Source organism: Oncorhynchus mykiss, chromosome 22 (genome assembly GCF_057628025.1).
Source record: "Oncorhynchus mykiss isolate SJ-2025 chromosome 22, ASM5762802v1, whole genome shotgun sequence".
Taxonomy (NCBI): Eukaryota; Metazoa; Chordata; class Actinopteri; order Salmoniformes; family Salmonidae; genus Oncorhynchus; species Oncorhynchus mykiss.
Window position 1 is genome coordinate 37,609,947 of NC_143043.1, and position 14,710 is coordinate 37,624,656.

Sequence of the window (14,710 nt, forward strand, 5' to 3'; positions counted from 1 at the left end):
ACATTAAAATGTTCTCTCTGTCCCATGGCAAAATGTGTTGAATTGCAACCCCCCCCCCCCCCCCCGCACTTTGCTTTACATCAAAATAACTTCATGAAATGGATGAGTGGAGAGAAGATTCAATAGCTCCCACACTCTTTTTCTCACTCCCTCTTTCTCTCACTCTCTTTCTCTCTCTCCCCCCTCTCCTGCTTTCTTTCTCCCACTCTTACCCCTGTATCTCCTCCCTCCCTCTCTCTCTGTCATTCATTATCTCTCCCCCTGTCACTATCATTCCCCTTCTGATCATCCACACCTCTCTCCCCTTCAGGCCATGAGTTGTTGTCGGAGCTGCAGCAGCGGAGGTTTAACGGGGCAGAGGGAGGTGGTGTGGCCTGGTCCCCCATGGATGACGAGCTACTGGCCCAGCCACAGGTACAATGGAATAGAATAACTTTATATTTCCCAGAGGGAACTTCAGTTGTGTCAAGTCAGATAAGATGTAAAAATATATAGTAAACATATAACAGCAAAATTCACACATAACATACAAATACTATATACAATACATACAAAGACTATATGCAAGGTAAGTAAATGTTAAATTATTTCAGGTCATGAAACTGCTGGACTCACTCAGAGAACAATACACCAAGTACCAGGAGGTGTGTCGCCAACGCAGCAAACGATCCCAGCTGGAGGATATACAGACCAAGGTCATGCAGGTACTGCACACACACTGCCCTATATCACATCACACACACACATATGCACGCACAGAGATGCGAAAACACACACTATTCACACACTGCACACACACACTATGACATCGTCAACACCAACCCACTGACAAGCCTACACACACTGCCCTAATGGATCCAAAACACCAGCGTAGTGAAAGACTGAGGCCAGGATTCAAACAAACGGATATTTCAGACATCGCAGTGACCAGACTGAAGGAGAAGTATAGAGTAGGGCTGCTCTTTTTTCCATTGTCTTTTGCACTTTGTTTCAGAGAGGTTTAAAAGCTATACACACACACATGATTTTATGAGGATTAGTTCACCAGACATCCAGAGAAAGACCAATGGTTGTAATTCTCAGGAACTAGGGAATGTGATGCTTCAATGGAACTTAATTTTCAATTGAAGCCTTGCCTTCTTCAGTGTATTCAAAGCCAGACCCTTGTGATAAATTGTCTGACTGACCCTGTAACCGACTCATATTAAAGCCTTTTCGGTTAGGTCTTCTCGTTCCAAAGTCAGCGTTACATACCACTGAATGGAAAAGCTAACTTCCCAAAGACTGTTGACTTCGAGTCTCTGGCGGGGATACTCATCAGTCGACACACACACACACACACACACACACACACACACACACACACACCCTCAGCACACATGGCCTTCATCCCAGCACACATGGCCTTCATCCCAGCACACTTCTTCCTTGGCACTACCTAATTTCCTGTCTGTAACCATGAAGGGCAAACGCCTTTTCTCCCATTGGCCAATAGATCTAAAACAGTGGTTCTCAACCTTTTTTGGTCACTGAACCCACAATCACATATTTCTCTGACAGAAGTACCCTCTCATTTGCAACTGACCATTAGACCTATTTTCTTATGAGTCTTCTCAATGTAGGCTATCCCCTGTGGATAGGCCTGGTGCCTCAGGGATACAATTTTGAATGTTTTACAGTGCAAAGCGGAACAATTTTGAATGTTTTACAGTGCAAAGCAGATGATATTGGATGATAAAACTGTACCAATGAGGAAGTGAGCAGATGATGAGATGTGTTCCATGGAATGGACGGATTCTATTTTAGATTTGACAGATTCTAGATTCTAAGGGAATGAGCTGTCTGTTGCTATGGTGATGAAGATGTTGTTCAGTAGGCAGTAGTCTAGGAACATATAGAGAAGGAGCTGCCAGATTTGTCATAATAGCCCGGAAGTAAAACATTGAATACATGGAGAATGGTGGGACATTTTTTTAATTTAAATGTATTTTTGTAAGGGCTGTGGTCACCATTCAATTATTACATAAAATATATATATGTCACTGTAGTGGGGAGCTATTTTATATTTTTTTCACAGGTCCATTATCTTCCGATGTACGTCTTATAGCAACCAGTGGAGGCTCCTCAGAGGAAGGGAAGGACCATCCTCAGTGAATCATACAAATAAAAATAGTGAAACATTAAAAAATTCAGCCTTTTTAGATAAAACTATTCTAAATTTATTCACGTCACCAAATAATGTATTAAAATACACTGTTTTGCAATGAAGGTCTACAGTAGCCTCAGCAGCACTGTAGGGTAGCGCCATGGTGTAGCTGGAGGACAGATAGCTTCTGTACTCCTCTGGGTACATTGATTTCAATACACAACCTAGGAGGCTCATGGTTCTCAAGCCCCTTCCATAGACTTACACGATAATTATGACAGCTTTAGGAGGACTTCCTCCAGCCTAACAGAACTCTTGCAGCATGAACTGACACGATGTCCACCCAATCAAAGGATCAGAGAATGAATCTGGTACTAAAAGCATAAGCTAGAGCTAGCTAGCACTTTATAAATGTGGTTTGTAGTTGACTCAAAGAGAGAGAAAGACAATAGTTGAACAGTTTTTGAAAAAATGTGTCTTCCAAAATTAAGAAGAAGCAAGAGAGAGAGAGATATACTGTAGCTATATTTGGTTGTATTTATAAAAAAAATAACTTTCACTTAGCTAGCAAATGCAGCTAGGTAGTTTAGCCTACTCAAACACACGGCTCAAACAGAGAGAGATGCAATGTTAGCTAGCTGGCAATGGCTATCCAACACTGGAACTCTTCCAAGTCATGGTAAGCTTTTGGTTTTATTAATTTATTGCCCTCTGGGTGTAACTGCTAAACTGCATTCTGATTGAAAACTGTACTGCATGATTTTAGTGGGTTTACTAACGTGTTAATTCTAGTAGTTCTTGTTGACTATAACGTGACAACGGGCAAGAAAAAGTATGTGAACCCTTTGGAATTACCTGGATTTCATAAATTAGTCATAACATTTGATCTGATCTTCATCTCAGTCACAACAATAGACAAACACAGTGTGCTTAAACTAATAACACACAAATTATTGTATTTTTCTTGTTTATATAGAATAAATTTTTTAAACATTCACAGTGTAGGTTGGAAAAGTATTTGAACCCCAAGGCTAATGACTTTTCCAAAAGCTAACCTGGAGTCCAATCAATGAGACGAGATTGGAGATGTTGGTTAGAGCTGCCCTTTCCTATAAAAACCACTCATAACATTTGAGTTTGCTATTCACAAGAAGCATGTGAACCAAGCCTCGAACCAAAGAGATCTCAGAAGACCTAAGATTAAGAATTGTTGACTTGCATAAAGCTTTCCAGGGTTACAAAAGTATCTCTAAAAGCCTGGATGTTCATCGGTCCACGGTACAACAAATTATCTTTAAATGGAGAAAGTTCAGCACTTTTGCTACTCGCCTAGGAGTGGCCATCCTGAAAAGATGACTGCAAGAGCACATTGCAGAATGCTTAATGAGGTTAAGAAGAATCCTAGTGTCAGCTAAAGACATACAGAAATCTGTGGAACATACTAACATCTCTGACGAGTATACGATACATAAAACGCTAAACAAGAATGGTGTTCATGGGAGGACACCACAGAAGAAGCCACTGCTGTCTCCCAGTGTGGCTAGTTCCTGGGGTATTGTATGTTCCTAGGCAGCAGTAGGATTAGTTTGGCTTGGGGAGTTTGGCCTAGTTCTTATCTGCTGGGAGTAAAGATGCTGTGTAGTGAGTGGGGGAGTAGGTTGTAAGCTGTATTGCTCCAAGCTCTGTAGGAGACAGGCGGTAGAATTGCCTCACCAAGCTAAAAGCTGATGCAGAAGAAAATCGCTCTATCAAACTCAACACACTGAACCATTTCATCACCCCTCTTACACAGTACAGTGGATTCTAAACACCTCTTCTTGATCCTCTGTAAATGCTGCTTTAATATATTTGAACCAGATGTTGAATTAGATTGATCTTGTTATTCGATATTCCCTTATCAATATTTACTTTATAGGTAACTTGGCAAGCCCTTGTTCTGTGCTGACACATGGTACACTATTTGTCTCATAAGACTTTATAAATGTTCATACATGCTTTATAGTGATTATACCTTCTGGTTTTAAGTACCCCATTTTAACAGAAACAAACAAGTACCCCATTTAACCCACACTGATTTAAATGTGTTCCAACCAATAAGAGACCTCACAGATACCTGAAGGTATTTGATTGGTGGGCCTGAGGGGGAAGTGATAAAGCATTTGTTAATGATTGTGTCCAATCATCGACCTCACAGATGCCTGGAAGGTATTTGATTGGTTAGTCCTGGGGTGTGTGTCTGTGAGTCATGAAGCGTGTGCTAATGGGGTCTTTCTCTTCCTTGTTGCTATGCAGGTTGTGAATTGGCTGGAGGGGCCTGGCACAGAGCAGCTCCGAACACAGTGGGGGATCGGAGATTCCATCAGGGCCTCCCAGGCCCTGCAGCAGAAACATGAGGAGATAGAGAGCCAGCACAGCGTAAGGACAGAATAACACAACACATACTACAGACACAAAACTACAAACACAACTCAATACAACACGACACGACACAGCTTGCCAACAGCACAACTTTATTACATCACTCCTTTTTCAATGTTCATAATTACAGAGATGAGAAGAGGTGGGGAGATAGCTGCTAGTTCTGTGTGTGCCTCTCTTCTTGCTTTCTCTCTCTCTGCAGAAGAAGCACTTGTCTTTGGAGCATCTTGAAGATCCCAATAATTAGGTCACCGAATATGATTAGTTTGGATTGTTAGTGAGAGTCTGTTAGCTGCCAGGAGATGTACTGTATTGTAACTGCTTTTTATAGATCATTAATCTCTGGTCTGAGGAGCACAGACAAAGCACTACTAGACGAAAAATATGGGGGACAAACAAGTTAAGTAAATAAGGTTCAGTGTGTACATCTGGAAAAAGCTTGTTTGATTTCACTTACAAAACAGACAGTTTGAAGCACAAATTAGAGCTTGCCCTTAACTTTTCCTCCCTGGATGTAGTATTGTCCTGCTCTTAGTCGTGGACAGACAGGCCAGGCCAGGAAGTGACTGCAGCAGCTGCAGCTGTTGGGTGTAACTAATGTTTCCCCTGGCTGGGTTTACATAAAAGACCCTGGTGAATCATTGCTCTGGGCCAAAGTGTGCCCTGGTGACCGAAACAGAGAGTACCAGCCAGGGGAATGAAAGGCTAAAGCCAGAGTGAGGTCAAAGCTAAAGATTGATGGTTAGGCTAAGGCGGGGTGTTGTCTCCAAGAGCCTTCAGCAGGTGGCGCTATTGATCTGAAATGTATAAGTGTTCTCAAGGTAATGACTATACCACAAAAACACTTCACTACAGCGTTCAACTCAATTACTGTACAGTAGGTTTGAACAGCTTTGAGACAGAAACATCTTTAGTGTGTGGTTCTTCTTTGTATTGAGCTTCTCTATGATAAACTGGCGTGTATATCAGAAAGAGTTTTCCTGCTTTCTGGCCAAAGCCAGAGGACCACAATGGAAATAAGTTGCGAAACATTGTGTAACTTGTGTGGCTGAATTGTGTTTCTAATTTGTGAAATCCAACCCAAATGTATGTGTTATTGGGTGTGTATTTACAGGAGTGGTTTGCAGTGTACGTAGAGCTGAACCAGCAGATAGCAGCGTTGCTGAGTGCTGGAGACGAGGAGGACCTAGTGGAGTTAAAGGGTCTTCAGCAGCAGCTCAGTGATGTCTGTTACAGACAGGCCAGCCAACTGGAGTCCAGACAAAACGTACTGCAGTCAGCACACGAGTTCCACGGCACAGCACAGGACGTATGTATCATTGATTGATTGATTTGAATGGATCATTACAAAATACGTATAAAGCCAAGAACAAGAACTACAGTGACTCCTACTCTAAATCACAAAGTCAATCCCTAGGCCCTTGTGTATATCTTTGAGGATTTGATAGGTGTAAGCAATATGGCCACAATCAGAGGGCAAGATGGAGCTCCAACCACCCATATTGCTTACACTTATCCAGTCATCTGATCTACATACTGTAAGTGCCTAGGGTTGAAGGGATGGGGGTCATAATATACTGAAAAAAATACATTTTCAAAGATTTTACTGAGTTACAGTTCATATAAAGAAATCAGTCAATTGAAATAAATAAATTAGGCCTTAATCTATGGATTTCACATGACTAGGAATACAGATATGCATCTGTTGGTCACAGATACCTGGGAAAAAAAGGTAGGGGTGGATCAGAAAGCCAGTCAGTATCTGGTATGACCACCATTTGCCTCATGCGAGTTGATCAGGCTATTGATTGTGGCCTGTGGAATGTTGTCCCACTCCACTTCAATGGCAGTGTGAAGTTGCTAGATATTGATGGGAACTGGAACACGCTGTCATACATGTTGATCCAGAGCATACCCAAACATGCTCAATGGGTGACATGTCTGGTGAGTATGCAAGCCATGGAAGAACTGGGACATTTTCAGCTTTCAGGAATTGTGTACAGATCCTTGCGACATGGGGCTGTGCATTATCATGCTGAAACATGAGGTGATGGCAGTGGATGAATGGCACGACAATGGGCCTCAGGATCTCGTCATGGTATCTCTGCATTCAAATTGGCATTGATAAAATGCAATCGTGTTCGTTGTCCATGGCTTATGTTCGTTGTCCGTAGCTTAACCCACTATGAGGCACTCTGTTCACAATGTTGACATCAGCAAACCGCTCGCCCACACGGCGCCATCACCTGCCATCTGCCCAGTACAGTAGGAACTGGAATTCATCTGTGAAGAGCACACTTCTCCAGCGTGCCAGTGGCCATCGAGGGTGAGCATTTGCCCACTGAAGTCTGTTGCTATGCCGAACTGTATTCAGGTCAAAATTCCTCAGTTGTGCAAACCCACAGATTCATCAGCTGTCCAGGTGGCTGGTCTCAGACGATCCAGGTGAAGAAGCCAGATGTGGAGGTCCTGGGCTGGCAGTTACATAGTTACATGTGGTCTGCGGTTGTGAGGCTGGTTGGATGTACTGCCAAATTCTCAAAAATGACGTTGAAGGCGGCTAATAGTAAAGAAATGAACATTAAATTATCTGGCGACAGCTCTGGTGGCATTCCTATAGTCAGCATGCCAATTGCACACTCCCTCAATTTGAGACATCTTTGACATTGTGTTTTAGAGTGACCTTTTATTGCACATTTTAGAGTGGCCCTTTATTGTCCCCAACACAAGGTGCACCTGTGTAGTGATCATGCTGTTTAATCAGCTTCTTGATATGCCACACCTGTCAGATGGATGGATGGATTAGCTTGGCAAAGGAGAAATGCTCACTAACAGGGATGGAAACAAGTTTGTGCAAAGATATTGAAAGAAATAAGCTTTTTGTGCATATGGAACATTTCTGGTATGTTTTATTGCAGATCATGAAGCATGGGACCAACACTTTACATGTTGTGTTTGTATTTTTGTTCAGTGTAGTATAGACTACTAACTGTTTGGCCTAGAGCTCTTTGTTGGCTTTGTAATAACGCCCCAGTTTACCCTCCCAGCTGTCCCAACAACTGGATGGTCTACTGGGCATGCTCTGTGCCGATGTGGCACCTGCTGACGGGGCTGCCATCCAACAAACACTCAAACACCTCGAGGAGAAACTCAAGAGCGTCGGTAAGCACAATTAAATGTATTATTCACTGTTATTTTTTTGTTATATGATAGCAAGCCTTCAATAGATAACTGCAGAGTAGAATTAAAAAACTGATATTGAGAAAGGTATTTGTGCTGAAACATTGACAGTCTTAACTATATCCCCTCTTCTTGTATTGTTTTCTAATGGATAACTGCAAGAATAATATTTTACATTTGAAATAACTTTCAGTAGTGTTAGATGAGTAATTCATGAGTATTATTTGATGTGTATTTCTGCCCAGACGGAGCCCTGGTAGGCCTGAGGGAGAAAGGCCAGGTCCTGATGGATCAGATGTCCAACCAGACTTCCTGGTCCTATGGGAAAGACGTGCCCATCGATAACAAAGACAACGTTGATCACATCCAAGGTGTCATGGAGGACATGCAGCTCCGGAAACAAAGGTTTGCTCAGATTTATTTTCAGTCTTTTTTTGATGATGTAAGGCCGCAGGCCTCAAAATGATACTGGAGTTGTTTACAAAGGTTCCACGAGTCAAGCGATTTCTGGAATATCCTGGAATTTTGGCCGTTGTCACGGAACTTGTCATGGAAATGGCTTTTGTCATGTTTTAAAAGAGTTTTGGTCCTGTTTAGATGTGAGGACATGGTGGATGTCAGGAGACTGAAGATGCTTCAGATGGTCCAGCTGTTCAAGTGTGAGGAAGATGCATCACAAGTCAGTAGATAGGCTTCCTTCTGTTCATCCCTGTTTTTTTTTTATTTTTTTTTTTTACCTCTGTTGGTTCTGGACTGCAAACTTAAGTGTGTTGTTATTATTGACATGTTGTTGTTGACATGTTGTTATTGTTGTTGACAATACCTTGTAAACCCCAGCTCATGTCACTGTGTTAACTCTCAGGCGGTGGAGTGGCTGGGTGAGCTCCTTGATGCTCTTCTAAAGACCCACATCAGACTAGGGGACGACTCACAGGAAACCAAAGTGCTGCTGGAGAAACACAAGAAGTTTGTGGATGTTGCACAGGTATGTACTACAAGAGCAGAGTTCAGACAGCTTGAGGAAGACTGAGGGGTTCTCTCTCTCCCGCTCTTGTCACTCCCTCAATTGTTCTGTCTGCCCCCTCCTCTCTCTCTGTCTCTCTTCTCTCTCCATGTCTTTCAAAGGGAAATAGAGGGGGAAGGGGAGAGTTGGGTAAGTTGAGCCAAAGGGGTAAGTTGAGCCACCCTTGTGTCTAGAAAACCATACACAAAGTTAATAAATTGACAAATTATTTAGGAAGAGGTCATCATTTCATGGAGTCTGTCAAGGAATAAACCACATGGAAAAACAGGTAAGCAAGTTAGGTCCAAAAAACAGATTTTCACCAAGTCAAATTAACGCTTGTATCTAAACCAAAGTAGATCATTGTAAGATTGTTCCATACATCAGTTGGGGTCTCTATAAGATTCAGTATGCGGCCCTAAACCTAGCATGAAAGTGCAATGGTAGCTGTGTGGGTGGGCTAATATTGTAGAATAATAGTGAAGACATCACAACTATGAAATAACACATTTGGAATCGGGTAGTAACCAAAAAAGTGTTAAACAAATCCAAATATATTTTATATTTGAGATTCTTTAAAGTAGCCACCCTTTGCCTTGATGACAGCTTTGCACACTCTTGGAATTCTCTCAACCAGCTTCATGAGATAGTCACCTGGAATGCATTTCAATTAACAGGTGTGCCTTATTAATTTGTGGAATTTATTTCCTTCTTAATGTGTTTGAGCCAATCAGTTGTGTTGTGATAAGGTAGGGTTGGTATAAAGAAGATATTCCTATTTGGTAAAAGACCAAGTCCATATTATTGCAAGAACAGCTCAAATAAGCAAAGAGAAACGACAGTCCATCATTACTTTAAGACATGAATGTCAGTCAATCCGGAAAAGGTCAAGAACTTTGAAAGTTTCTTCAAGTGCAGTTCCAAAAACCCTCAAGCTCTCATGAGGACCACCACAGGAAAGGAAGACCGAGGGTTACCTCTGCTCTGGTATGATGAAACTGGCTCTCATGAGGACCACCACAGGAAAGGAAGACCGAGGGTTACCTCTGCTGTGGTATGATGAAACTGGCTCTCATGAGGACCACCACAGGAAAGGAAGACCGAGGGTTACCTCTGCTGTGGTATGATGAAACCGGCTCTCATGAGGACCACCACAGGAAAGGAAGACCGAGGGTTACCTCTGCTGTGGTATGATGAAACTGGCTCTCATGAGGACCACCACAGGAAAGGAAGACCGAGGGTTACCTCTGCTGTGGTATGATGAAACTGGCTCTCATGAGGACCACCACAGGAAAGGAAGACCGAGGGTTACCTCTGCTGTGGTATGATGAAACTGGCTCTCATGAGGACCACCACAGGAAAGGAAGACCGAGGGTTACCTCTGCTGTGGTATGATGAAACTGGCTCTCATGAGGACCACCACAGGAAAGGAAGACCGAGGGTTACCTCTGCTGTGGTATGATGAAACTGGCTCTCATGAGGACCACCACAGGAAAGGAAGACCGAGGGTTACCTCTGCTGTGGTATGATGAAACTGGCTCTCATGAGGACCACCACAGGAAAGGAAGACCGAGGGTTACCTCTGCTGCAGAGGATAGGTTCATTGGAGTTACCAGCCTCAAAAATTGCAGTCCAAATAAATGCTTCACAGAGTTCAAGTAACAGACACAACTCAACATCAACTGTTCAGAGGAGACTGCATGAATCAGGCCTTCATGGGTGAATTGCTGCAGAGACACCATTACTTAAGGACACCAATAAGAAGAAGAGAGTTGCTTGGGCCAAGAAACACGAGCAATGGACATTAGACTGGTGGAAATCTGTTATTTGGGCTTTGAGTCCAAATGTAAGATTTTTGGTTCCAACCGCCGTGCCTTTGTGAGACGCAGAGTAGGTGAACGGATGATCTCTGCATGTGTGGTTCCCACCGTAAAGTATGGAGGAGGAGGTGTGATGGTGTGGGGTTGCTTTGCTGGTGACACTGTCTGTGATTTATTTAGAATTCAAGGCACACTTAACTAGCATGGCTACCACAGCATTCTGCAGCGATACGCCATCCCATCTGGTTTCCGCTTAGTGGGACTATCATTAGTTTTTCAACAGGACAATGACCCAACACACCTCCAGGCTGTGTAAGGGCTATTTGACCAAGAAGGAGAGTGATGGAGTGCTGTGTCAGGTGACTTGGCCTGCACAATAACCCCACCTCAAACCAGTTGAGATGGTTTGGGATGAGTTGGACTGCAGAGTGAAAGAAAAGCTGGCAACAAGTGCTCAGAATATGTGGGAACTCCTTCAAGACTGTTGGAAAAGCATTCCAGGTTGAGAGAATGCCAAGAGTGCAAAACTGTCATCAAGGCAAAGGGTGGATACTTTGAAGGATCTGAAATCTAAAATAGATTTTGATTTGTTTAACACTTTTATGGATACTACATGATTCCATATGTGTTATTTCATAGTTTTGATGTCTTCACTATTTTTTCTACAATAAAGAAAATAGTAAAGTTTTGACTGGTACTGTATATAGATTTCTTTGTTAGAAGAGTACTATATTTCCCTTGACAGAGTGATGCTGAATGTAATAAATGGCTCAACTTACCCCACTGCCCCCTACTAGGTACTAGGTATTGTGTTAACCTGGCTCTCTCTTTCTGTGTCCAGAGCACCTATGACTACGGCCGTCAGCTGCTCCAGGCGACGGTGGTGTTGTGTCAGTCTCTACGGTGCTCCACGCGCTCCTCTGGTGACACCCTGCCACGCCTCAACCGGGTCTGGAAACAGTTTACTGTCACCACTGAGGAGAGGGTCCATCGGCTGGAGATGGCCTGCTGCTTTCACACCGCAGCTGAGAAGGTAGGAAAAGAATGACAGTTGTGAAAATGAAACCTTATATTATCAAGAAGATGTTAATATATTATTGAATTACCTTTGTGACAGCCAAATAATACACCTTCTTCTTAGCAAATATTGCAAAGGTTTTGTCTTCTTTGTGCTCTAGTCAGTGAACCCTGTTTGGAAGTGTTGAATTATTGGGATATGCATGTATGCCACTTAACAGATACTTATCTAAAGTGACTAACAGTTCAGTGAGTACATACTTTTTTGTTGATGGTCCTCTTCTGTTTCCATTCCCTCCTGTCTCCTCCATCCCAGGTGCTTGTCCAAGCCAGCCCAGACCAGGGTGATCTCCCAGTCGAGGTGGAGCAAGAGACCTACGAGGAGGTGGAGACTGTGGGGAAGGCTCTACTGGACAGACTCACTGTCCCTGTTATATTCCCAGACGGGTAAGAAACAATGGACATTTCACACTGAGACATGCCTGGCTTTACCAAGATGCAAGATCTAATGATGCATGCCATTTTGATCATAGACTGTCAATCCTTGCATCCATAGCCCAACCTATGACCCTGCTGAGTCCTTCTGCCCCTTTTGTCCCCCCTTCAGGAGCGAGCAGTACTTTGGCAGTCCTGGAGACATGGCGTCCTCTGCTGAACACATCCGGGACAAGATGAAGCTGGTGGAGGACAGGAAACTGACTCTGCACGAGGAAGATGAAGAGGATGAAGACATTGAGCAGCTACCGTATCAGCAGCTACAGTATGAGCAGATACATGACCAGGTCGAAGAGCTACACAATGATGAAGAACTACAAGACGACCAGGAACTACATGATGAAGAACTACAGGATGTAGACAATGAACTACAAGATGGGGAGGAACTAGAACTGGAGAACGAGACGGACACTTAGGAATGCTAATGGAGCTCTTATAACAGCTTGCCTGGTCCCAGATCAGTTTGTGCTGTCTTGCCAAATCCTATGGCCATTGGCGTGACAATAACCATAGCAGTTGACAAGAGAGCATAAACAGATCTGGGGCCAGGCTGCAGACCTATAACAGCAGCAACTAGCAGTCCACCAGACATTGAGGACAGGAAAGGACACCTCCGACCTTCGACGTTAAGACTACACAGCACCTGACCATCACGCACTCCAGATCTCTAGAATCCCGTTAATCTCCCGGTGTGACCGCATTCCTTCCATCTCGGTTGTACTCTGCCTCGTCCAGCCATATTAATTTACCAATAGCAGTTAAAGATAGAATATGGTCCTCTAGGATCCACTTACATTGCTTACAATACATGACATGGAGAAGAGAGGAGTGGAGGAGGGAAACAAAAGAAAGAAACTGAAAGCACTGACTGGAATGAAGTCTGAAATTGACTATTTTTCCTTAAAGCTTTACCTTGCCTGTCGCTTGTCCCTCTGAATTTGTGTTCACGCTGATCTTGGCCCAGGGGTTGTTTTAACCCAGGGTTAAGGTTAGGCCTGGGTTAAGAACACGTAGTGTGAAAAGCCCTTAAGACAGAGAACTCAAGCTTTTACATGGTTCTACTAAACCCTCTAGAGTGTACAGAAAGCAAAGCACCATCTGTCTCTCTCCTTGTATTTACCTTTGCGGTGCTTTAGAGTTTCTAGGCCTTTCTCTTTCTTGTCAAACTGCATTGTTTGACTATTTTATATTTTCCCTCTGTTGTTTTTTGTTCAATACTTTCAAGTGGTTTCTGGAAGAAGAAAAACAAGTGTAAAAAGCTGTGCCAATATGTACATCTATTCTCATTCTCAATGCCTTTGAATTTGGCACTAACTTCCCAGCCCACTGTTTCCGGTATAGACGGACTGTTGTATATTACGAGGATGGATGGGTGCAGTCAACCAGTCACTTGTGTGCATCAAGTTAAAATGTCTAATCAGACCTTTGTTATAAACCTAGTTTAGAGTGGTAGATCCAAGGCTTTTGTTTTTATTCATAAAATGTGATATGATATCTCTTCATAATTGTCATTCTAATGTATACATACAGTACATACGCCTTTTGCATCGTGAGGCATGCTATTGAAATATTGATTCTGTATTTATTTTGTTTTGTATATTGGTATTTTACATACCAGTCCAAGACATAATGCTTGTGGAGATTTTAGGTTTGCGAGGCTAATCATGTATTTCTTGAAAATCTGGGTCCTGCGAAATAAACAAGCAAACATTTTAAAGATTTCTTGGAGATAATGTAGTTATTTGTCTTTTGATTCATAAGCATAGTCTTACAAGACAATGTTGTCTCGTACACATACACAAGGTATGACTTCAGGCTTCAATTTAATTTGACACATCATGAAAAGCAGGATCGGACTACTTGGGGCCCTGGGGCATATTTACACATTTTTGCCATGAGGCTGAGAGAAAATGTTGCAGTTTTAAAGCTAATATCCTATTCAAAAAATAAATGCCATGATGCTGAGAGAATTTTGCAGTTCCTGCAATTATACACATTTTGACAAAATAAATCCAAATTGGTTGGGGGGCCCACCTACTGCCCTTTCGGTAATTTGGCCCTGATGAAAAGCATATTTTATAGAATAACTTAAATTTACCAGTTGTCATATTAAATAGGATATTTGAAGGTTTTCAATAAAGCTGCCCAGTTGTCAGATTAAATATGATATTTTAAGAGTTTAAATAAAGCAGCCACGCATTCACATATCTTCAAGGTGTGTACTCACAGATTAGACTGAGCTATGAAAAACATGTTACCTCAAGAACAGCTCCTCATGAATAAAGAGTATGGGCATCATAAAATAACCTTCCCTAATAATGGCATAAACCATTCACACATTTAACGGTAAATTCTCAACAGTCATTGGTAATTCACTTCAAATGAAATGCTATTCGACATTACACATTACAATGGTAAACAATTAACACGTTACTCAAAACAAAGACATCATTAACATTTGCATAAACTTTAGCATTTATATTTAAACATTGAATACACCCCTTAACCTGAAATGGCAATTTGGCGCGCAAACTCCTGAATTCATCAGCGTTCGCTTTCCTGGAAGTTCCTGGAGCCAGCAGTTCACACAACGGTTGAAGGGAAATACACACATCGTGAGTCATCTTCAAA

General features: G+C 42.5%; 1 protein-coding gene across 2 annotated transcripts in view; it reads left to right on the forward strand.

Moving 5' to 3' along the window:
• LOC110501767 (SEC14 domain and spectrin repeat-containing protein 1) overlaps positions 1-13,798 on the forward strand; it is a 57,116-nt gene extending 43,318 nt beyond the window's left edge. Inside the window, exons 10-20 of one of the 2 annotated variants that reach the window (XM_021579545.3) lie at positions 311-414; positions 594-704; positions 4,439-4,561; positions 5,679-5,873; positions 7,612-7,726; positions 7,990-8,149; positions 8,342-8,423; positions 8,607-8,729; positions 11,409-11,600; positions 11,901-12,031; positions 12,192-13,798. In XM_021579545.3, coding sequence (XP_021435220.2) covers positions 311-414; positions 594-704; positions 4,439-4,561; positions 5,679-5,873; positions 7,612-7,726; positions 7,990-8,149; positions 8,342-8,423; positions 8,607-8,729; positions 11,409-11,600; positions 11,901-12,031; positions 12,192-12,495 — 1,640 coding nt within the window. In that variant the 3' untranslated portion in view covers positions 12,496-13,798. The remainder of the gene's footprint in view (positions 1-310; positions 415-593; positions 705-4,438; positions 4,562-5,678; positions 5,874-7,611; positions 7,727-7,989; positions 8,150-8,341; positions 8,424-8,606; positions 8,730-11,408; positions 11,601-11,900; positions 12,032-12,191) is intronic. The other variant, XM_021579547.3, reaches the window with a different exon arrangement.
• The last annotated feature ends 912 nt before the right edge of the window (positions 13,799-14,710 follow it).